Raw genomic sequence first — 23,888 nt, 5'->3', positions numbered from 1 at the left:
AGCCCTAATAACCAGGAGCAGAAATTTCAGACCGTGACCTAACAGTGAAAGGAAAAAACAAAAAAACAAAAAACCTTTTCCTGAACAGAACCTCTGATCCGCCATTCAGGGACGTATGGCCATTTTTATCCATCTTTTCTTTTCTTTTCTTTTCTTTTCTTTTCTTTTTTTTTTTTTTAAGCGAGCTTCAATGTCAGAAAAGGCTTCAAAAGGAGCGAAACAGAGTAAAGAGGCTATCAAGGTAAGCGATATTCACTCCCCAACAAGTTCCGGCAACCACAAACTACTGTGACGGCATTATAACACAGCATGAACTTGATGTTCTGGAGAGAGGGTGGCTTCTGAGTTGTAGTATTGGAGGTGCAAATAAGTACAAATGAAGACCACATGTTCCCAAATACTGAACGGTAGATTGAAACACGAGACGATTAACCTAAATTTCCACTTATGGACGCACAGAGGCGGCTCTATTCTAGCCAGCCGCTTTAATCCCCATCTACAACCCCAAAAAGATGTTTTTATCACACACTGGCTCTCTTCCAAAAGCCCTTGGATGTCCTGTCTTGTTCCTGTGTTCCACAGGATGTTCTGTTTTGTTTTGTTTTGTTTTGTTTTTGTTGTCGTTTTGTTTTGGTTTTTTTTGATGGTGGTAGATGGAGATCTCCATAAAAACACACATCTGACTGTGATTCCTGAGACGAAGTCTGTCTGGGCTGCCCCTGACTTGCCACATTTCATCTTTTTCAGTCGTCCGTGAAAGGTTTGCAACTTGTTTTTGCATCGTTGCTTTTGTTTGTTTTTGTCAGTCATCCCCCTGGTTGCTCTCTGCCGCATGGCATAAGTTAACCGGGCTCGGCTGGAGAGTCTGAAGTTTCTCTGGGGTTGTTCCTCTCCGCATTTCCACTGGGCGAACATTTTGAGCGTTTGATTGGCTCGAGTGAGAAATGACCAATGGCACATAGCAAATGCGATAGGTATAATTATAGTCTGTGTTGTTGGGATCATGTCAATTGAGTAGTGTTTTTTCTTTTCACTGGATACACCTGCCTGATAGCTGATCTCCCTTTGGGCCCCAGAATTGCTTGAGTTTTGAGTTTGTCTGGGCACAGACTCCGAAAGGTACCGGGAAGATGCCGGAAAACTGTCGTCTCCGTTGCTTTCCCTGTTTGTGCCGACTCTCTGCCCCAAATGGCACAATTTTCACCTCATTTCACAGATGGCTGATTAGATTGAGATCTGATGACTGGAGTGACTACGGCAGAGCTCATTGGAAATATGACATTGGAGAAATGACATTCTGTTTGTACCGTCTGTATACAACAGGAGTGACGGTGTTTGTCTGAAAATAGCTGGGGTCTTGTGATGGGTCTCAGTGGTCCTGAGTTTCCTCAGCTGTTTGGTTGTCAGTCCTCTGGCACCTGTTAGGGCCATATATGCTACCAAGAATACAGTATTTTTCTGCCGTGTTCCAATTTCACATTATCCATAGACTAAACAATTTGTTTGGGACAGAGAGAGAGAGAGAGAGAGAGAGAGAGAGAGAGAGAAACAGGAAAGTCATATTAAATCAGGCCAATGCTAGGACAAAGAAAAAAAAGAAACTGGGCTATTTGCATGCTCTTACCATTGCTGTGACTGGGGGTAAGGGGAGCGAATGAGGCGTCAGAGTGTACTGTTCTTAATGAGCCCGCCCACATTAATTAACTTACTCAAAATACTCCAGGGCGTAATCCTTGACGGAGGGGTGTTTTTAACTTTCGGACTGAACAGTGTGAAATGATGCTTTTCCCCTTACAGGCATGCGAGACAAATGGTGATTATCACACATGCAACATGTTATTCTTTTACCGCTGGCTTCAACTTTACGTTATCCGGAAAACGAAATCACAAATGTGGAAGACTCGGGCCTTTTTGAATCTGCTCTTCGGAGCGGAATGAAAGACCAGTGAATAACACAGCTAGGACATGTTATTACTGAAGTAAGGTACTGATTAAACTGGATTAATGCGCTCCCTGTGTTCGGAACCCCCATTCAGAATAAAACACCCGAATCAGAAGAGAACCTTTAAACAACGTGCAGCTTTCAAACATCTGCTCTCTACAAACTAAAGTTTTAAACAGCTGAATATACCGAACCAAGTACGCTATTAAATTACCTCAACTTTATTTTTAAACAGAAGAGGAAAAAAAAAAAAAAGAAATCTACGATGGACAACATTTGTGATGTTTCCTCTCAGAGAGTGTAACGGTGAGCACTTCCTACTGACTTCATCCTTCATCTCCCGCTCTGGTCTGCACGGCTTTGATCCGCGTGGAAAGTGTGTGAGGCATGGCGGAGGGTGCAGGCACTGATTAGTGTGTGCATGTGTCGGAACTAACGGGGAGCAGATGGCAGGTGGAAACCGTAACCCCCCCCCCCCCCTCCCTCCACTTTTCCGCAAATTCACTCCGCCAGACCACGTTTTGAGCCTTGAGATCCAATTATGAAACAATCAATCAAAACCTCCGACGATTGATAAAGGCAAAAGAGGAAGTTAATCGGTAATATGCGCGGTGTACTTGTGGAAACATGAGAACAGCAGTTAGTACCACAGTAGTAATTCTGAGACATAGGAGATGAGGACACAAGGAAGAGAGAATGTGGGGAGACTTCTCGTAACTTTAATTTCAAAGAACTAAGTCACCTGGGCACCTTTAGCTGCTAGTCATGAGTGCCAGTAGACCCAAATGACACTTCTCCTCTGTATGAGAGCTGACAACTAGACATTTCAAATGCCTTGTCCTGAACACTATAAAGACTATAAAAGGAGTATGATATCAGTAAATAGGTGTTTTTCCCTTATCTGGACCGATGTGATACGTAAGCAATCCAGCTCCACTGACAGAGATTGACAGCTGAAAGCAGAGAGCTTCTTTACTTCTCTGTACAAGCTTGTCTTGGGTCCCACATATGGCATTTTTGCTAGAAAACGCGATCAGAGACCAGTCGTGGTTGGCGTCACAGACTTCAGTCTCTCTCATTCTCTCAAAACGACAAATTGACTCCGACAAAACAGTAAGACAGATCAGACATCACAAGAAGAGAAGAGCAGCCTCTGTTACTTTGAAATAAAAACACAAAAGCGAAAGGATTAAAGGTTTATGCAACCAAAATCCAGGCAGAACACTCCGGCACACAAATCAGGCCACTTATCTGAGAAATCAGACAATACACTGAAATCTTGCCAGTTGGAGGACTGGAAAGGGTGCTGTAAAAAACTTATTGGAATTGTGCGCGCCAAGGGAGACCATGCGCAGAGAACATTTTCTAGATATTTTTTCCGCTGGTCAGCACGAAGACTTGAAGCCAGAGTACGTAGGTGAGACGGGTGAAATAACTAGCTGAATTAAAAAAGAGGCAAACTGCATACACAGACGGGACCTTGCACTGACCGGAGAGCAGCCATGCTTAATCTGAGCGCTGGAACCGCACTCAGCGCCAGTCCGGCATCAACGCTCCCCACAGACAGAGGTGACAGAGACAGACAGGGCAGGAAAATGCCTGACTTTGTGATTGTGTGAAGTTTGTAGCCTTACCACAATGTTTTACAGTCTTTCAGAGTCTACGGGAGCTAATGAATAAGGACCAAACACTTCAGTTGTGCATTGTCTGACGACCTCTGCGGGGTGTTTTGAAGGACAGGGATTTCATTCACAGATGTTTCCTCACAGACTGAGCCACTCACTATTTGATTATTTTACTCCTTTTTAATTTAACTGTCAGTGGGCGAAACACGTGTTTGTCAACGGTCAATCCCTATGACAGCTCTGGATATGGAGGATGGACTGCACAGGACACAATAAATAAACTCAGACTGCTGCAGAATTTTGGGGTCTTGCTGTATATCGATGTTTACATTTATTCTGATATCATTAAAAGACAAAAAAGTTATTATTATGAACGGTTTTGAGCACTTGCTCAAAGATTTGTGCACATTTCTTGAGTGGTCTCTGTCTCTCTCCCACTGTTCTCCATTATGCCTGTCCCCCAGGTCAGAAGGAGCCCTTAGGGTGACATGGGCATGCAAAGTGTTCCAGTGAATGGCCTGAGGTTGTGAGGTGCACACAAAAAAACCCAGTTTATCTCACGGTTGGGATTCAGGTCACTCATTTCTCACTCATTTAAGTTACTGATTTATCCCCAAGAACTCTGAGAATCAGAGATCAGAGTTACTGCTGAGGTTTAAGTGCCCGATTATATATGTTCCCCACAAACAGCTATTTACTGCTGATCTGCCCTCAAGAGCACTACTGAGATCTGGCATTTTAGCAGGAAACAACATATTCGAAACTTTATTGGAGCATTTTTTGTGACCACATATTGCAACATCTGCCTCTAAAAGCAAAACAAAGCTGGAACAAATCCAGAGGGCCCAGGATACGGATCAGCTACAAACAGCTGAAAACTTGCAATGAAAAAGACTGGTTCACAAAGACAAGAAGCCATTCTAGATCATCTCAGTTTCGTTCGATGATGTTCGTCTAACAAGGGGAGAGGCTCCTGATTCTAGTACATATGTGGCATTTTAAAATGCTGGAAAACTTCACAGACAGCTTTCCAGCCAAAGTCAGGACTCGGTCAGCAGGACTCCACAATCTGGTGGAAAGATGTGAGATCTGACATCAGCATTCGCAGATCAGGATGGAACACCTCACTGACCTCAGCGTATAGGTAAGACCCTGGTGGATAGTTGCTGCTGATAGCTTCCTGCAGAAATATAGCAAATCAAGATATATTGAGGTTGTGAACCAGTCAGCACTGACAACTGGTATTACTGTACTATGGGCTGAGAATCATTTTTACCATCTTCAGAATTCATGAGACTTCTAATGGATACCAGTCCATGAAAGTACCTCATCAAGAGTTTTCATGCTCAACGTCAACAAGTTCAGCATTTTAAGAAAATAGGCCCAGAAGCCGCCAGATCTGAGGTCAGGGCAAGTAGTTCATAGAGAATAAATGGCCCAAGCTTTTCATGGGGAGGAGGATCAGGGGAATGTCTCACATTTCTCCGGAACCACTCACACCAAACATACCTCACCGCCAAAGAGAAAGACAGAAGGACAAGAGAACAAACAGAGGGGAAACATTTGTCAGGAGACAGAGTGAAAAACCAGGTTCAAAACTTTGGATCAGCATAGTGCAGACAACAGAAATCGTCCAAAGACCCTGGGCAAACGTTCAGGTGGTACGATGTGGAGACAGATTTAGTGAATGTAGGAGGAAATGAAACGCAAACGAATGTGTTGTACAGAAGCTGTGTGAATCTGACCGTGGTGAAATTGTCACCAAGTCCAGGTAAGATTCTCTCTCTGGCCGTCTCAAAGGAAGGTCCTGCTACTGAAAATTCGATCATAATAAGCCTCTGTCCAAGAAGTAACATAATTACCCCACAAGGACCTGAAGAAAAACCTGGTAGTCTACCTTGTCCCTTTTTCAAAAACAGATCTGTTAACGCTTTTATTCACAAAACAATTATGACACATAAAGGTTTATTACTCTAGCATCTGGCAAGAACAGGGGTGGGAACATACTGTAACCATGGTTACTTTGAGGACTGTTCTTTCTCACATTTTCTACCAATAGAGCAGGGACGTAATAGATTTATAGGATGTATCCAGTAAGGATGCACATCACCTACCAACAGTCCACTAAATTAGAGATGAGACACAGCGACTGTGAAACAGATTGAGAAATGCTGGACCACCATCACCCAGGGATCAAAATTTTAATACAAGTCTACCCTGAAGTCAATCTTAGACTTTCTGAAAAAAAAGAAAAAAAAAAAAAGAAAGACATTTACAATCATTTATCTGTCTGGTATTTCTAAAATTAGAATGATGTTAAACGATGTTTGGCAATCTCCAGAATCTTAAGAGAATATTTTCTGCACAATCTACTTTTTTCTCTGGGATTTGTTCAACCCACGATAATGCAGGTTAGGGCCTTTGGTGTGTTTTTCATGCCTTTGTTTCCTGTAGAGATGTTCAGTGCTAAACATGTGAACTACAGACTCATAATGCTTATATTATCATTTTTTTTTTAAAATTTTTATGAATCATGTTTAAAGATATTTGGCCGGCCATCCTTATAGAGTTTGCCTTTAACTGACCAAGGAGGCATGCGAGGATACATACGTTACATTTCATTATATTATTTTTATATGAACACTTAAGACAAATAGATTATGCATTGTATTGTTTGCAGTGTGGTCTATTAGAAGGTGTGGATGTGAAAACAATCTTGGTGGAGGTCTTTGGTCTGGCTTTAGTCTACTGTTTAGCCTTAGTCTTAGACCGCATAATGCGATGTCTGGCAAAGAAATTTGACTCTCAGCCCCTTCAGACTCAGTGTCATGGCAGAATATAACATGAGCCGCCTTTAAGAACCATGCGAATTGTGCATCTGTAATCTACAATACATCTGATTCTTGTCTGGAGTTTGATTCATGGTTTGGAATGATTCATTGTACATTCTGAAGCCAAGTGGGTAGTCTGGGTAATGTAGTTGTTGTACTGTAAATATTCCTACTGAAGTAGCTGTGATGTGATCAACTGTGGATCTGAACACTGCATTGAATGGTAATTTACAAGCCCATAGTAAACACACCGTTAGGACTTTCAGTGAAAAACGGAATCTCTTCTCTTATACTTATGTAAGATCTTAGTGGTGATGAGCCCTCACAGGAGAGAAGTCAACCTGTGGTTTAATTTTGTAAATAGTTTTGAAAGATGCTTTTCGCACTGTTATGAGAAACTCGCAAATGAAAGAAAACAGTTGCCTCAAAACAAAGAAAGTAAATGTATTAGTCCATTTAAGAGAAAAACAAAAGAAAAACAACAACAACAAAAACCCCATAAAATGCTCCATATATTCTCAGTACATTGTTTAGTATAAACAACAGACAGCTTGCCATTAAATGTCATTTAATCTTTGAAGGATTAATTGCTTGGTTATTCCCAGGTTCAAATGTGAAATATTGCCAGGATGATATATTCATTGTTTGTCACTGTGTAAGTTGGACTATGCTCAAGTTTAGCTTTCAAGCACAGAAAATCACAATGGATGGTGTTTTCATTATACACTCTCATTTGACTTTATTGATTTGGCAGTCAGATTTGATTAGTTGTACCAAAGTTTACCACTACATGTTAATCTAATTACAATATGTCGCTGTTACCCAAAGACGCCAACTTCAATCGCCACAAATCACATCAAAAGTGCTCCAAAGACAATAGAATGACAAGAGGAGTTTGTATCTGTCTTCATAGTGATGAGTACCACATGGATGCTGAATAGATCCTATGATCTCACTGAGAGTCTCTTCCAAAGATGAGCAGTACAGTACAGCCTGCAGCCAAGCAGTGCATTTCACCAAGACCTAAGCCTGTTATTGGTGGAATCTTCTCTCTCTCTCTCTCTCTCTCTCTCTCTCTCTCTCTCTCTCTCTCTCTCTCTCTCTCCGAGTCCAGATGTTTCTTCTATTTGAAGTATAAGAAACTATGACATTGTAATAACTCCCAGAATTTCGATTTTTTTTTTTTTTTAAAACAATCCTTTTTCAAATTGGAGACAAGCTACAGAAGAACGTTGTCACCTCCTTAAATTTGACCTAGTTCTTTTTTTCTCTCTGACTGAGTGTATTTCTCAAGAGATCTGTAGTCTGGTTAAGTGGATCCTCTCATCAAATGCTCTTCACTCATTCAGTTTCACTTTATCGACTCTAATGGGCCAAAACACTTCATATTTGCATGATCATAATACTGGATTATTATATTATCCGCTATTATACTGTACTGGCTTCTATTAAAGAGACAGAGAGAGACAGAGAGAGAGAGAGAAACTGAGACATTACAGACACAAATTTATGGCTTGTCTTCATGGGTCTATTGGGCTTAATATTGGAAATGAGGAAAACAGCAGCTTTAAACTGTCTATTCACTGGAGAGACATAGTTTGTGTTCACTCTAAACTGGTGGTCTAAGACACCACAGCCCGGGCCAGCTGCAATCCACAGCCAAGATCACTGGCACACCGAACCAGATCCTTTTTTGGCCGCGCTGATGTGTGGTTAGTGTAATTGGCTATCACTATCAGATGTTTTCTGTTCACATTTCTGATTCAGTCATGATTATGGTTGATGTTTACTTGTGGACCTGTTCTGGTTCACTTAAATAAGTCCTGAAAAGCTCGGTGTATTTTATCTGTGATAAAAAACAGAGTGAAGAATCGACAGAGTGAGGAATCCCATCTGCCTGATCTCACAGAGTCTTGTCTCATAAAGGATGTTTGTTCTCCTTGTGATAATTCCTTTTAATGAAGCCCTGCTGTGTTTGAAGACTGAACCTTACTGAGGTCAGTTATGATACACTTCAGCTCGCACACACACACACACACACACACACACCCCAAAGTCAGAACATTTTGCAGAAACATTTAATACCCTTCACAGGTTTGTGTGGTGGGTCAGTTTGTCCTTTCTTTTCTTTTCTTTTCTTTTCTTTTCTTTTCTTTTCTTTTCTTTTCTTTTCTTTGAGTGCTGCTACAGGTAGGGTGCATGTTAAGATGAAAGAGTTACGGATATGACTACAACAAATTTATATGCTGTGATAAACTTGAATAAGTAACTAATTATAATCTACTTCGCTTCACATGACCGACCCCCCCCCCCCCCCGCTCCCCTTACTTCAAGTGTAAGCAGTGCCACTCTGGACACGACCAACAGTGTTTCCTCTTCACGCACAGGAATGGAGCATAAAAGGCCCTCATTCCTTTAGCTTCTGCTCAGGATTTTGGATCTTAGCATCCAAAGTGCCACTGTGTGTGTGTGTGTGTGTGTGTGTGAGGGAGAAGAGAGGGAGAAGAGAGAGAGAGAGAGAGACAGAGAGAAGAAGAAGAAGAATGTGTAAGTGAAAAAGAAATAAGAGCAGAGGTGTCTAAAGCAGCCCTTCCAAAGTTGGACTCAAGCCTTCCACAGCTGTTTCTAACCCAGGACTCTAATTTATGGCTTTGTTTCCCTCCAAAAAGCACTCTTTCTTAAAGTAAGCCACACATCTCTCAAGTGTCACTTACTCCCTCCGATTTACTGCCTCAAACAGACTTTCCCTCACTTACAACAGCTGGTCTCTGAACCTGCCCTGGGGCTGGAGGGGGAGGAGGAGGAGGAGGAGGAGGAGTGGAGAGCGAAACTACCCATCTCTGTGGTCCTGGATCAGCCGCGGCTACAGATACGCGGCCCCTCCCCCTCCCCCTGCCTCTGTCGTGTCCTCTCATGTCCGTTCCCCTCTTACAAAATTCGAAATCATCCCCCTCTCTCACTTCAGGGATTCAGACCACCACTGAGGAGTCAACGCGTAACTGCCAATGTCAACATCAAGTCATTTCAAATCCGGTCAGAAGGGCCGAAATGAAAGAGCCAGTGACTCATCATGGACAGAAGTGAAAAGAAACCTTATCACCTATTATGACCTCCGTTCACCCCACACCAAAGGGCCCTCACTGATCAACCTTTTTGTTTGTTTGTTATTTTAGATAGCCGTATGATGATACAGACAAAACTGACACATCTTAATTAAGAGGTGCAAGCTATTGCCACACAAGATATGTGAGTTATTAATATTACTTGGGCAGCATGCACTGAGTGGGTGAAGTCAAAAATGTTAGCTAATGAAATTGCACTCTGTGCAGATGTGGGTATAGTGGCTGGTATCTCTCAAGACCTGACATCAGTTTTTATTTAAGTCAGAATAACCCCTACAAGCTCTGGCTTCCAACTGCACATTTCTCTCTCTCTCTCTCTCTCTCTCTCTCTCTCTCTCTCTCTCTCTCTCTCTCTCTCTCTCTCTCTCCGTCCCCCTCTCTCTCTCATCCTCGGCATGGACCCTAAAATGTGTTCAAAACATGTGTGTGTTGCTCAAACACTGTAACCACTTAATTTCTTTTTCTGCCCTGTTCTGAACAATGGAATTTCACTCCAGTAGCCTATTCTGTAATTCTCCTCCTGACCTGGCGGCCTCGGCAGAGGTCTCGTAGGTCACGGCTACATCTCTGACTGATTCTCCCAGCTGCTTCCATGGAAGTACTTTAAAAAGCAGAAAGTGGTGACCCCTATCTGCGTTTCTTCTGTTCAGCTCCGCTTATGAAATAAAACAGGATAAAGAATCTATGTTTCGAGAGCATATGAGTAATGAGCACATACTGATCCGTGAGACTTTTTAATTGTAGCCTTTGCACTGTCAGCTGTTTCAGGTATTGCGTGATTTGAAGAGGCAGTATCTCTTGAAATAAAATAAAGCATTGACATTGTGTTTGCTGTGCTGTTAGTTTGTTAAAACTACTTTGAACCGCTGCCAGGACTGAGGTCCTTGTGCAAACAGTCATATCAATTAAAAGACCAAAGATATGTATCTAAAATGTTTACCTGGAAGAATAATTGTACACATATCAAAAATAATTAAAAAAAAAACAAACCAAAAAACAAAAAACAAACAAACAAAAAAAACCTTTTGGAATCAGAGACAACTAATGCTGATCTCCCCTACATCTCTGTGTATAAGGTGTCTGCTGAACATCATCAAACATCAATTTTTTTTTTTTTTTGTTATCTGAATCAATCAGAGACCTTAATATCTCTCTGTTTTTCTCCACTACTGCTACTTCTGACTATCTTGGGCAGCGCTCCCTTGAAAAAGACATTTAATCTTAATGGGACTCACCTGGAAAAATTAAATAATTAAATAATGTTTCTTAGTCCTGCGATGGACTGGCAACCTGTCCAGGGTGTTTCCCCGCCTTTCCCCAAGTGAATGCTGGGATAAGCTCCAGCATCCTCCGCGACCCTAATTAGGATAAGCGGTTTAGATAATGAGCGAGTGAGTAAGAATGTTTTCTTAGTCATTGACAGACCAACTGAAATAACTGTGTTTTCTTTTCAAACCAGCAAGTTAATCTTTCAGAGAATCTGAGATGTCCTTAAAACTACAGATGAACATTTCTGAAAATTTCTGACCCATAGGGATGACTCAGTGTTTCCTTGGACTGGGTGACACCCGTACTGTAGCACTAGACTGGAGGAACACAAAGCGACCATTCATTGGCCAAACATGTCGTCACTCTGGTGGGATATCTCTGAAAGGTGTGGATTATTTCCTCTTTCCTCTGCGTGCAATCCTGTCAGGCTAATGCTAAAAAACAGTCTTATGCACTGAGCTACGCTCCTTAGCATAAATCTAATCTGGCACCCAAATGCTTGTGTAACCAGTGTTGCGGTGAGCTAATGAACTTGGACCACTTTAAAACTGGAAACTTGGGTCACTCTAATTTCCTCACTTATCTAAATGTTGGTGATCAAACTTGCTCCACAGAGGAGCTCTCTAACGCATTTGGAGGGCAAGGGAAAGTCATCAGAAACGAGCAAAGCTTAGAGGCAGAGTAAGAGAGAGAGAGAGAGAGAGAGAGAGAGAGAGGGGGGGGGGGGGTGGTAAGAAATTGGGGTCTACTGCAGAGCTCTGTATCCCTGTCTGCTGACTCATAGACTGTCCACTCTCTGGCTAACTAGTCTCAAAGGAGAAACACTGCACTTTAAATCAATTTTTTATATCATCGGTTTTCCTCACTGTATGTTAACATCTTTGGCAAAAGTACGCTATATGTAAGTTTGTTCTGCAGGTTCCCAGTCAGAAAAAATCTTGAACGATCTACAGTTAAGCAGAAAAGAATTACTCCTTTTTATGGATAAATTTTCATTTTAATCTTTTGTATTGCCTTTCTCACAAGGCAAAGTGGTTCCATAACTGTGGATCCCATTACTTCTGGAATGTTCTGACTTCAGTCTGTTTATGAGAATGTTTTAAATGGCAGTGATGTTGAAGTTTAAGGATGTTTGTAATAGATTATGGATTGAAGGTGTGGTTGAAAAAAAAAATTGTTGCACCATTTTTATTATTATTTAAAAAAATGTGGCTGTTAAAAATATAGCCACATCTCTGTGTAACAATGGATAATACATCACAGAGTAATAACTTTCTCATTATAAGACTTCCAACAGTTTTAAACACATCAGCCTGTCAGACAAATAATTTAGGGAATAAACATTAATATTGGGAAACTTTACAGGATATTATGTTTCATTTGGCCAGTAATAGCTGGTTTTGTGAATCTTTGCGATCTTTACATGCAGCACCTTCCCTGTAAGGCATGGTTTTTGGGGTTTTTGGGGTATTCTGTCTCATAAAAATGTACATGTACTGAACATTATGGCAGCCAGTGTATTTTGTTAAAATGCATTTAAAAAAAAACAAAAACAGGTTAAGTATTCAACGTGTTACTATATAAAAAAGCAAACAGTAACTATCCAAAATAAAATTTCCTTCTCTGAATTAAAATAAACATAGAAATGTACAAAAGCACACTTTTGACATTTGACTGCAGAGGTAATGCACCAAGGTTCATATCTCACTCAACTGAAATGAATAAAGCTAGCGAGAAAGCAACAGCGGCGTTGGTGACCCTCTTACTGCTGAAGGAGTTCCTGCTTTCTTCCCTGATGTACTGTGTGACATTTAATTTCTTCTCTACTCTTCATCTCAACACCGTATTGGAGTACCCACAGTCTAGCCTAGATTGTAAATATACTGTGTCTTCATATATTTTGACAAGAAATGTCATTGTCACACAACAAAACAAACAGACAAACAAACAAACAAAAAAGCCTCATAGGAATAATCAAATCCATTCAGTCTCTATTATACTGTACTCAGTATTTATTGACTTGTGATACTGTCATTTAATCTTTCGTGTCCTTCAGTTGCTCAGGTGTTGCTGTTGGTCTTCTTCAGAACAGTCACAAGTTTCACTGAACAGTAATATCATAAATTACAGGCAGTCCGAAATAATGAATGTGTGGTGAATCTCTACAATGTCTCTCTGATTTATTTGTAGAAACAGTATTTCCTGCACTGGGTGTCGCAGTTATTTTGGGCATAATTCTAAATAAAGTACTTTCCTGTCAAAACACATGTACGTATGTTGCTTTGGTATCGCTCCCCACAACATTCTTCGCAGTGCACTTGTAGAAACCAGTGTCTCTGCTGGATGGGTTTTGAATGACCAAGGACCCCTGGGGGTGCAGGTACTTGTTGCCATAGAGACGTGGCTGAGAGCCTACCTTGAACTGTGTCCTGTCTGGCATATCCCATACCACCTCAGGTTTGGGGATGCCAATGGCCATGCAGTTCAGCTGTATGGCCACCCCTGGCCTGGCATAGGTCACAGGAGCCGGACCATTTGTAATACGTGGTAGATAGGCTATCACAATCACTGGTATAGTTAGTGCAGATGAGCCATGGCTGTTGGTGGTCTTACAAACATAGGAGCCCCGGTCATACACAGAAGCTTGTTGAACTGTAAGAGTTCCATTCTCCATGACCGCAAAACGTCCCATTTGTTGAGGTCTGGTCAGGACCACACCACTGGGAAGAGTCCAGGTCAGCTTCTGTGGATGGTTGCCATTCGTTAGGCAGTTCAACCTCAAATTCTCACCATTGATAATGCTCACTAGAGAATTGTACTTGTGGCTGATATCTGGCTTTTTGCCCAACTCTAGGGTAACTACCCTTTCAACTTGGCCACCTGCATTCTGTCCCACACAGCGGTACTTCCCAATTTCTGACACAGACGGGCTACCAATGACTAAAGTTCCATCCGTCCTATGCTGGAACCTGGAGAGGTGATTTCCTCTCATAAGAGAAGTTCCATTTGGGAGAATCCAGGTAACGTCAGGTGAGGGTTTTCCTTCAATGGAGCAATTCAGGGAGAGTGAGTTTCCCTCAGTGAATGAGACAGATTCTGTGACTGGGCTCTTGAGTTGTGGCTTCTTTATCTCTTCTATCACGTCTAGGTGTACCTGTAACCTGGCCTCCCCTCCCTCGTTGCGAGCTATACAGAGCAGCTGAATGGAGTCGCTTGACCGTAAGTTGCGAATGTCCAAGGTTCCGTTCCGGTGGACAGTGATTCGACTGCCGTAGTATGGGGCGGAAAGCACCATGTTCTCTGGCAGAATCCACATTACCCGTGGAACCGGTGTTCCTTCAGCTTTGCAGTGCAGCAGCACACGCTGATCCTTCAGGGCTGTCTCCCTGGTTGTGCTCAACTCGCTCTGTAATCCATTGATTATGGGAGCGGACACCAGTACATCGACTCTGACTACTTTCCTGTCCACACCAGCAGTGTTGCTGGCAGCACAGGTGTAATTGCCACTGTCAAACCTCTGAACCTTCTGAATAAACAGGGTTCCATTGGTATGCACTTGGTACTTGTCTGACATGCGTGGGATGATGCGATTGGATTGTGATAGCCACGTGATGGTTGGCACCGGTTCACCTTTAGCACTACAGGCTAATGACACAGTCTCACCATAGGGCACCTTGATGACTTCGTAGGTGTTGTTCTTAATAGTCGGGGCATCTGACACCACCTTGATGTGTACTTTCATTTCATCCTTTCCAATCTGGTTTTCAGCGTAGCATGTATAATCACCTTCCTCCTTCTTACCCACGTCATTGAAGTAGAGGGTTCCGTTGTTGAAAACCACGTAGCGCCTGGTCCGAACGCCGCTGTCATCCGCCTGCATGACACTATTCACCATGGTGCCATCTGGAAGACTCCACCTGATCTCTGGGTTGGGGAGGCCAGATGCGATGCAGTCCACCTTCAGGTCCCCACCATAGGATACCTTATGGTCTTTAGGCTGCTTGTGTTCAATTTTAGCTGCTTTCATCATTACGTTTACTTTCAGAAGCACATAGTCATCCCCCATCTTGTTCCTGGCTACACACAGATAGTCACCTTCATCTTTGTCTGTCACTGATTTAATGGAGAGTGTGCCATTGGTGTAGACTTTCATCCTGCGATCAAAGCTGAAAAGAAAAACAAAAACAAAGAGTCCCGTTAGAATAATCTATAGTTATAAATCTCTCTTAGAAAAAAACCTGAGTTTTCTGTAGCATTAAATATGGTTGAAAGACAAAGCTGTTGAGTGTAACGGACATGCTGAATTAATCATGTAATGTTTTATTAATGTGCCATGCTCAAAAATATTTCAAATATAGGACATGTATATAATGACGTCTAAAAACACATCTTTTAAGTTCATTAGCTGCTGTGATTAGCTGCCTAAAATACACATTTATTTAAAACATCACAGAACAAATGAGTTTCTTTTCCCTTCTGCCAGCCCTTATTCATCAGTTTTAACAAATAATGTTTCTGACTTTAAATCCACGCCTCTAAAATAGAACACCTCAGAGTTAGATCAAACTGCTAAGATGACATCTGTAATATGTCACACACCTGTAATTTGCATCCACTAGTTTCTTAGTTGGGGTCCTCCAGATGATTCTGGGCTCAGGGCTTCCTGAGGCAATGCAGTCTAAGTTCAGCTTCCCCCCATAAGTTACCTCCGTACTGTGGGGGGAGGTGGAGGTAATCTTTGCTGTAGTGGAGCTTTGCTTCACCTGTAGGCTGATGCTCCTCTTAGCTAATCCAACTACATTTATAGCCATGCATTCATAATTCCCAGAGTCCTTTGTGCTCAGTTTGCGAATAAACAGTGTCCCGTTGGGGAAGACAAACACATTTCCGTTCACAAACTGCGAGGGGCGCACCTGTGTGCCATCAAACAGAAGCCAGCGGATAGATGGGTTCGGAGCTCCTTTGGCACTGCAGTGGACGTAAACCATCTGGCCCTCAGAGAGGGTGAAGTTCTCGTAGCGCTGTTGCTGGATGACTGGAGGCAGTGCAGCGATATGGAGACGTACCGAAAGCACGTCCGCGCCAGCAACGTTGCTCGCGACGCATTTGTAGACCCCGCGGTCGTGGTAGCTAGTTTGTTTGATCTGGAGGGTACCGTTGGCCAAAAGCATGACTCGCTGTTCTGTGCCGCTAACCGTTCTCACCACTGCCCGATTTGGCAACGTCCAACTGATCTGGGGTGTTGGTAAACCCTGAGCATTGCACTCCAGGTTGGCCATCTCCCCTAAGTAAATGGTGACGTCACGGTGACGAGGCTGAAGCACCTGTGGTTGCTGAGCTAACACAATGAGTGTGACAATCATCTTATCAACACCATATGGATTCTGGACGGTGCAAAGGTACTGGCCACGGTCCTGCAGCTGCGCTTTATGGATGATCAATGTGCCGTTGGAGCTGACTTCATACCTCTGAACTCTGGTGTTAGCTGACATGACAGCGCCTAAAAAATGAAAGAAAATATGAAGTGAATGTTTCAGTAGCTTGTAACGTTTGAGGTTATTAATGTAAACCACTTAGGCACATACAATGAATGTTCAGTACTCATGCTGGAAATTAAAGGACAGAAATAATTTCTTTGTCTGACAACAGACTTTTCACTCAAAAGGTTCAAGCCAATTTGAATAAGCTGAACAAACTCGTAACTCTTCCTAACTGACAATTCCTGCCAAACATTGCTTATTATGTTTCGTGCAAAAGAGTAAATTACTTCTCCAAATCATTTTAAATCATCTAAACTGTCTTTTCTCTCCCATTAGAAAAAACATAAGGTTCACAGATGTTTTCCAGACAAACACTTGTCATGTTGATGACTCCCGTTTGTTTAACATTTTACCCTTGGAGACAGAGTGGCTCGAATTTAATCCAGAGTGTAACTGTGGTTTATACCACCCAATTAATAAATCAATATTTTAAGAATGGCAGTTCTGATGTATGGACTCTGAGCAAAAAGTCAGGTGTTAAGCATCTACAATTAAAAGTTGATGGCTTCAGCCTGAAAGTCTGAAAACCTGTTATAAAAGTTCACATGAAGAGTAACATGGCCTCTTTGAAGCTAACTGGCATATAAACCATACAGATTTTTTATATTTTTATGAAGCACAGTTTTAGTGCAATGCCACTGTAGGAAAATAATTATACTTCTTTTCTGATCAGGCTGAAGAGGAGTTTTAACTGCTTGCATGTATGAATTAGAATGGTCTGCTATGGGGTTGCCCATAGGTTTTGACTGAATATCATGTGCTGAAATGGATTGCTTGAACCTGATCCATAATTTGGTAAAGTATATTTTGTGAGATGGCAGCCTGCTTGAGTCATAGTTAATGTTTGCCAGTAACAGTGCCACTCTGTGCGCCCCATAAACATGAATTACACAAATCTATATTTACCAGTGGCAGTCCTGGTCCAGGTCAAGAAGGGTTTTGGTTCTCCCTCTGAGTCACAGGGCAACAAAACATCTGTCTCTGCATTCACGGTGACTGTGTGGAGGTTAGAGGAGGAGATTCTGGGCCTTACTTTCAACACAGGAGCAGTTGGTGGTCTTGGAAGCCTACTGTTATCCTGTCTCGTAGAAAGGTCTGTGCTGGAGTGCCAAGTAGAGCCTGAACTGGGCTGAGACTGAGTTTTGGTTTTTGACAGGGTGGTTGTGCTTTGGGTGGTTGTGGAATGACTGGTGGGTCTTTGTGTTGCGGTGGTAAAATTTGTTGCCGGATTTGGCTTGATATTTGGTGTTAGTTGGGGATTAGTGACAAGACCTGGTCTTATGTTTACTGTTGAATTGTTCCCTGATGTTGTTTTTGGCACCTCAGGTCTGTTTACGACAAAGGTGTTTCTGTTATTGGGGTAATAAGGGTATCTGTAGTTAGGAATAGGTAGTCTTCCACCATGCCTGTCAGGGATATAGTTTGTTCCAGTATTTCTTGAGTATGATGGTATCCTGCTGTCAGGCACAGGTAATCTGGGTCTCAACCAAGGAGGAGTTGTTGTAGTTGTAGAAGTTCTAGTTGTTGTGGTTGATTGTGGTAGCGTTGTGGTTGTAGCTGGGGTAGTTGTGGATGTGCTGGTAGATGTACTTTCAACGATGACTGGGGGTGTAATCAGTTTATCTGGCTTGGGCTGCAAAGTATGTTCCTTTTCTCCTTCGAGTGCTGGGATACTCTGTGTGGGGAAGAGAACATCATCTTCATACTGAGTAGTCAGCGTTTGGAAGACTGTGGACAGAGTCTCAGGTTGCTGTACTTCTTCAGTGGAGGCAGTCAGTGTTGTGGGAGTAGGTGCTGTGCTAGTAAAAAATGATGACAACGGTGTTGAACCTTGATAACTATATTCCTCACTGCGCTCTTTGTGCCGATCCAAATCTTGAATTTTGGTGTCTTGGTACTGGGGTGTGGTGTAAGGCAGTGGGGATGTAATCTCAGTAAATTTTTCGGAGCTTAATGTCTCAGCAGAGCTCTGTGTTTCAGTTTGAACAGTTTCTCTGAGATTTCCTCCTGAATGTGGCTTAGAAACGTGGAGGATATCCTGTGGAGATTTGCCAGGACTCAGTGTGTAGCTTATGTCTGTTGCAACATTCTCACTGTAAACCTTTTGAAATGGCTGCCCTGTTTGAAGTATGCTTGTAAACTCCACATGACTAGCTGCCAGAGAGACAGCTCTGTGGTCTGGAGTCCATGTTGGAGCTGCTTCTGAAGAAGCTGTGTTTTCATTGCTCTTTTCTTGGACCATGACCCCTGATTCTGATACAGATGGAGTGCTTATGATGGAAGGTCCCTGCGGTGGGGTGCTGGTGCTAGCTGCCCTTTGGTTTTCCAAAACTCCACTCTCTTTCGGTTTGTGGACTTCATCTTTACTGTCATCAGGGATGGAGACTGAGTTCTCATTTTGGCTAATGCTGTCAGTTGCTGCATTTTGAGAAATATGTGATACGGTGTACGCTAATGTGTTTGTAGCCACTGATGACGGGGAAGTGGTTGTAATAACTGATAGTGAGTTGGCTCCAGCTGCAGTGACTGCTGAAGACAGCTGTGGTCTGACTGTGGTTAGACGTAAGGACGGTCTTACTCTCAATCTGTTTATTCGCCTCCTGCCTCCAAATCTCCTGGAGTTCCAGGGTGTTCTTGGTCTAGATGGCACAGAATTGGAAAGTGAGCCCTGCCTTGCACCACTGGTCAAATTAGGTCTAACAGTTGGTGCAGAGGTTGTAAACGGAGAGGTGACACTCTTGCCACTCTCTGTGTTTGGTGCAGAGTCGACATCAGCAGAGGGGGAGAGTGAATCAGATTTTTCTGACATGCTCAGCTCATTCACACTCTCTGACTCTGATGGTCTGGTGACAGAATGTTGCGAGATAGAAGAAACTGTAGAAAAACGGTCGTCTGACTGTTTATTTTCATTCCTTTGCCCATATGATGTACTCATTTGTATACTGTTTACATTGCTCTCCTCCCTCACATTTATCTCTGTGATGACAGAATTAAATCCAGATGTTGGCAAGGCGACGCTGGTGCTCTGTGTCACTTCATTTGATTCAGGGTTTAACTTAGGAGGAGAAATTTGGTATACATTGTTGTTCTGATCCACGGGATAGGAAGGGGTTGTGGTTTGTTGGTGGTCAACGCGTGGCGTGCTGACAGTGTTTGATCCTTCATTGAGCAAGCTAATATCATCTGGAGAAGATCCTTCAATGCTGTCAGGGGTTTCTGGCTTATTTCTGTTTGAAAACTGAGAGTTTTCACTCTGTCCCGCTATTACTGGAATGCTGCTTTCCACTGAGGTTGGTGGTGGTGCTGCAGTTTTCTGAGCTGTTTTCTCACGGATTTTGGCCAAGATGTCTGCCCATTTCTGCGGGTCAATTTTGGTCTTTGATGTATTTCTCCTGTTTTCGGGTGCATTTTTCCTTGGTCCTCCGCCAGGGTTATTCCCAAAAGGCTTCCTTTGACCAGGAAACCGACGCTGGGAATTCCTGGATGGATGTCCTCGCATTCTAGTTTTAGGTCCCCTCCTTCTGTTTATCAGGACTCTGTTTGATGGTGGTCTTTCCTGGACCTTATCATCATTATCGTCATCATTTCCAGAACCTTCCTCAGTGTTCTCCACAAAGGCTCTTACTTGAGTGGACACCCCTGAGGCTGACTGTGGCCTCATGGGATATCTCCTGATTGGCGGTATTCCCTGCTTCCTCACGACACTCAGTTTCGTAGCCAGCATGTCGGCACCATGTTGGTTCACAGCCACACATTTGTAATATCCATTGTCATTAAGCAAACCCTGAGGCATGAACAGAGTGCCATTGGAAAAGACGAAAACCTTGGACGAGTTAGCCCTGCTATTCATCAAAGTGCCATCCGGAAAAATCCAATGAATCTCAGCGTCAGGAGATGCATAGGCAAAACAAGGCAGAGAGATGGGTTCTCCAACGACTTTGTTCATGGTAGGTCCGACCTCGTCCCCCGGCGACGGGGCTGAGGATTCCATGACTGACAGTCGGAAAGGAAGGAAATCTGTATCACTCTGAGTCTCTGCCACACAGTAATACACACCAGAGTCTGAGTGCTTGACAGCTTTTATTAGGAGCCTGCCACCCTTAGACACTGACAGCCTGTTGTCAGGACTGTTGTAAGGGGCTTTGATCTTAGAGCCGTCTGGCAGCATCCACTGAACGGATGGATCCCCGGAACTCAGAACATTGCAATCCATCTCAATCAAGCCACCCACCATGCTGCTGAACACTGTCTGGGTTTTGTTGTTGTACTCTATCATGACCCAAGGTCTTCTTTGCCTTCTTATTAACTCGGTATCTATAGTGGATGACATCTGAGTACTAAGAATGAGCCTCACAATTCTGGAGGTGGAGTAGGGCCTGTTCAGCTGTATGTTCACAAAAGATTGCATTAGCCAAGATGGATGGGACTGAATGTTGGCTCTCACCCCAGTATAGTAGTATGCATCCCTCCCAATGTCTTGCCTGTATCTGTAGCTTAATTCTGGCTCTTTTCTGAGCATAATCTCTCTTTCCAGGTGCACTGGCACTTCGCTGTAATAGGCAATGAGCCTCCATAAACTCTCATAGTTCTCTCGATTGATCGGGCATTCCAGATCAAAAGAAAAGGTCGCATTAGTCAGAATCTGCTGGGCTTTCGTAATATTCCAGCTGACTTTTGTAGACTCTCTGGGCTCGAGGATTCGACACACCAGGTCGACTTTGTTCCCATGTTCATCAGAGAGGTTGAGTGTGAGGTTTCCAAAAGGCTGTTTGAATTCTTCAAGGGTCAGCAGCTCACTTAAGTTGTCCTCAGAGGCTCTCTCCTTTTCTGGGGTGCTAATGACTGGACTTGTGCAGATGAGTTCCCTGAGGTCCAAGATATCCTTTTTCCTTAAGAGTCTTGGAGAGGCACACATTGGGCAAAGCTGACCCCTGGCATAGGATCTGTCCTTCTTACACTTCATAACCTCTGAGGAAGAGAACAGAAGGAAAGTTCAGTGGTTTCAATGTGCCATTTATCATAATAGTCTTAAATTAAACAACCAAAATAAATAAATCAATTAATATCAATCCAATTTGCGGTTGTATGTTATATGACACATTTTTACAAATATTGTACATGTGTTTTATGTTCTGTCTTTGCCTTTCCAGTCTTTATAATTATGCATTTGTGCATTATAGAACACTTTCAGCTGCTTATATTGTATGAAAACTGCAAAGGAAATTTTTCTTACTGTTCTTGACAAAACTGATTTTTCACTAGATACACTTTACACTTTTTAAGGACACCAATCCCTCACAATAACAATGGCCCTCTAAAGAAAGCCTATGAAATCTGATGTCTCCTTACAGCATAACTGTCATCAGAAAACTAGATTACCTAAATGCTGTGCACTCCACTCTCTGAACCAGTTCATGTTGCAGTCACAGTTCCAGGGGTTTCCATGGAGATAGAGGCTTTCCAGCTGTGGCATGCTCCACAGGAGGTCTTTTGGCAGTGTGGTCAGGAGATTCTCGGACAGATAGAGGTGCCTGAGAGTGGAAATATGGAAATGTTGCAGCAAGGAGAAGGTGCAAAAGGTGGCGGGGTGCAGTTTCTGTAGGTGGTTCCCCTCTAAGTGGAGCAGCCTGAGTGATGTCATCCCCTTAAAGGCATCCGGATGGATGAACTCAAGGCGGTTGTGGTCCAGATGTAGTCGCACAAGACTGGTCAGTCCGAGGAGAGTGTGTCCAGTAATCACCTTTACTTTGTTATAGCTCATCTTCAACACCTGTGATAAATCAAAACAACCGTATGTATACACTTATATACACATACTGTAAGTTGTGCAAGAGAGTAACCTACCAATCCCATTTTGACATGTTTTTCACACGACAGCTCTCTAAACCTACTGAAATATTAATGCACCAAACCAGACCAGTTGTTTGGCTACAGTGCATGTCATTGACTGAACAACAAAAAAGACCTTGTTTATACATGTTCAGAATACTTTTTTGACAGTTACTGTACCCTACCTGAAGAGACATCAAATCCCGAAAGGCCCCATTTGGAACTTTATGGATATCATTTCCATGCATCATGAGCAGTTCCAATTTTCTTAATCCGGCAAAAGAAGTCTCAGTTATCCGGTTTATGGTGTTAAACCTGGGACAAGACAAGATTACCATCAGCCTCTGTAGCACCCAGTGTGCACAGTAACTACAAAACCCACAAATAAGTTTTGTATTTGGCCAGTTATACTGTGAATAATTAATTAAAATTGGAACCTGACACATTCTATGACACATATGTAGTTTTCAAAGTTGAATAGGTTAGGTCTGCACAGTTTAAGTGCTTTACATGACATCATGAGGCTGTTCACTCTCGCACTCTGTTGCTAACATTTTGCAGGATAGTGAACAGAGTAACTGATGCGCGAACAAGACCTTTTTTTTGTAACCACGTGGGTGCTGGTAACGATCAGATTAAATTACTAAAATCCACCGGACACCATGTGCCTTATTATGAAACGCTTAAAACACGTAGGACAACAATAACAAAATTCATGGACAAATCAGTTTTAATTAAACAGAAAACAGAGAAAATATGGGATCCAGTATGCAAAATCCCGGCATGCACAATAGAACCTCCATTTAAGTCAGAGTTAGTGTCAATAAAATGTTCAACATTAATGATTATATGCATTGATTCATCCAAACCCAGTCAAACCACACGTAAACCCATAGCTGCTCGCGGGTGCAAGTCAGTCGAGGATTACTGTGTCATTCTGAAATTTGTTACAGGGGGGCGTTTACCCGAGGTTCATGCGCTCCACTTGTTTGGGAATGGCAGCAGGCACCGTGACCAGGGAGCGGAAAGTGCAGTGCACTTCAGTGGGAAGGTAACAGGCGCATGGGTGCGGACAGGAGTGGCAATCGTCTGGTAAAATGGCCAGCAACGCCAACATAAGAATTAATGATTCCCGGAGGCCCATCTTCGTTTTACATTCAGGGGTTGAATGCTGTCAACGAAACATAAATAGGTAACTGAAGCAAGCAGTTGCAACTCACTACTTTGCACTTGTGCAAGACAAACTACTGTTATGTCCTTGAAAATTAAGCAGATTTTTAAAAAATAGACTCGGTCCATTTTAATTTAGTTAGAGACACCATGAAACTATTCTTTAACCGTTAACCCTGCTTAGCACGTCTAAATTAGCCTATTCCAGGTCATACTTTCAAAACGTGCCGTAAGGCACTCTATCCTGAGTAAAAGAGCCAGTGAGCTCAATGGCTGTAATGTTGCTAATTAAAGGACTGTTGAAAAGAAATAAATCAACACGTGCACCAACAAAAAAAATGAAGACAGACAAGGGAGAAGTCTTTCACTGACAAGTTTAAGGGGCGCAAAATACAGTCAGTCAATGAATGAACTAATTAAAGAAGAGATGCTTAATACAGCCTATCATCTGTAGACTGTTGTCTGCAAAACCCAGTCGCTGACCAAACAACGCAAAACCGTAAAAACATCAATCAAAACCGTAACGAAAGACAGTTTTAACATCCTCACAGGGAAGCAAC

The 23,888-nt window shown here is 42.7% G+C and overlaps 1 protein-coding gene across 1 annotated transcript; it reads right to left on the bottom strand.

Annotated features, from left to right (window-relative positions):
* Positions 1 to 13,046: 13,046 nt before the first annotated feature.
* Positions 13,047 to 23,302, bottom strand: mxra5b (matrix-remodelling associated 5b). The gene is made up of 8 exons (XM_030786588.1): positions 23,124 to 23,302; positions 22,344 to 22,473; positions 21,709 to 22,099; positions 19,280 to 21,297; positions 18,908 to 18,968; positions 17,236 to 18,747; positions 15,389 to 16,289; positions 13,047 to 14,955 (listed from the first exon to the last, which is right to left on the bottom strand). The coding sequence occupies exons 1-8, from the start codon at positions 23,300 to 23,302 to the stop codon at positions 13,047 to 13,049; spliced, it is 7,101 nt and encodes a 2,366-aa protein (XP_030642448.1).
* Positions 23,303 to 23,888: the final 586 nt, after the last annotated feature.

This window comes from Chanos chanos, chromosome 10 (assembly GCF_902362185.1).
Source record: "Chanos chanos chromosome 10, fChaCha1.1, whole genome shotgun sequence".
NCBI classification, from domain to species: Eukaryota; Metazoa; Chordata; class Actinopteri; order Gonorynchiformes; family Chanidae; genus Chanos; species Chanos chanos.
This window is presented reverse-complemented; position numbering and strand designations above follow the sequence as displayed.

Excerpts from the sequence above, each read along its gene's own strand:
- mxra5b (XM_030786588.1), bottom strand. The coding sequence starts at position 23,302 with ATGGGCCTCCGGGAATCATTAATTCTTATGTTGGCGTTGCTGGCCATT. Across the intron at positions 21,298-21,708 it reads GTGGAGTGCACAGCATTTAG|AGGTTATGAAGTGTAAGAAG; the intron begins GTAATCTAGTTT and ends TCTCTTCCTCAG. Across the intron at positions 16,290-17,235 it reads CTGGACCAGGACTGCCACTG|GCGCTGTCATGTCAGCTAAC; the intron begins GTAAATATAGAT and ends TTCATTTTTTAG.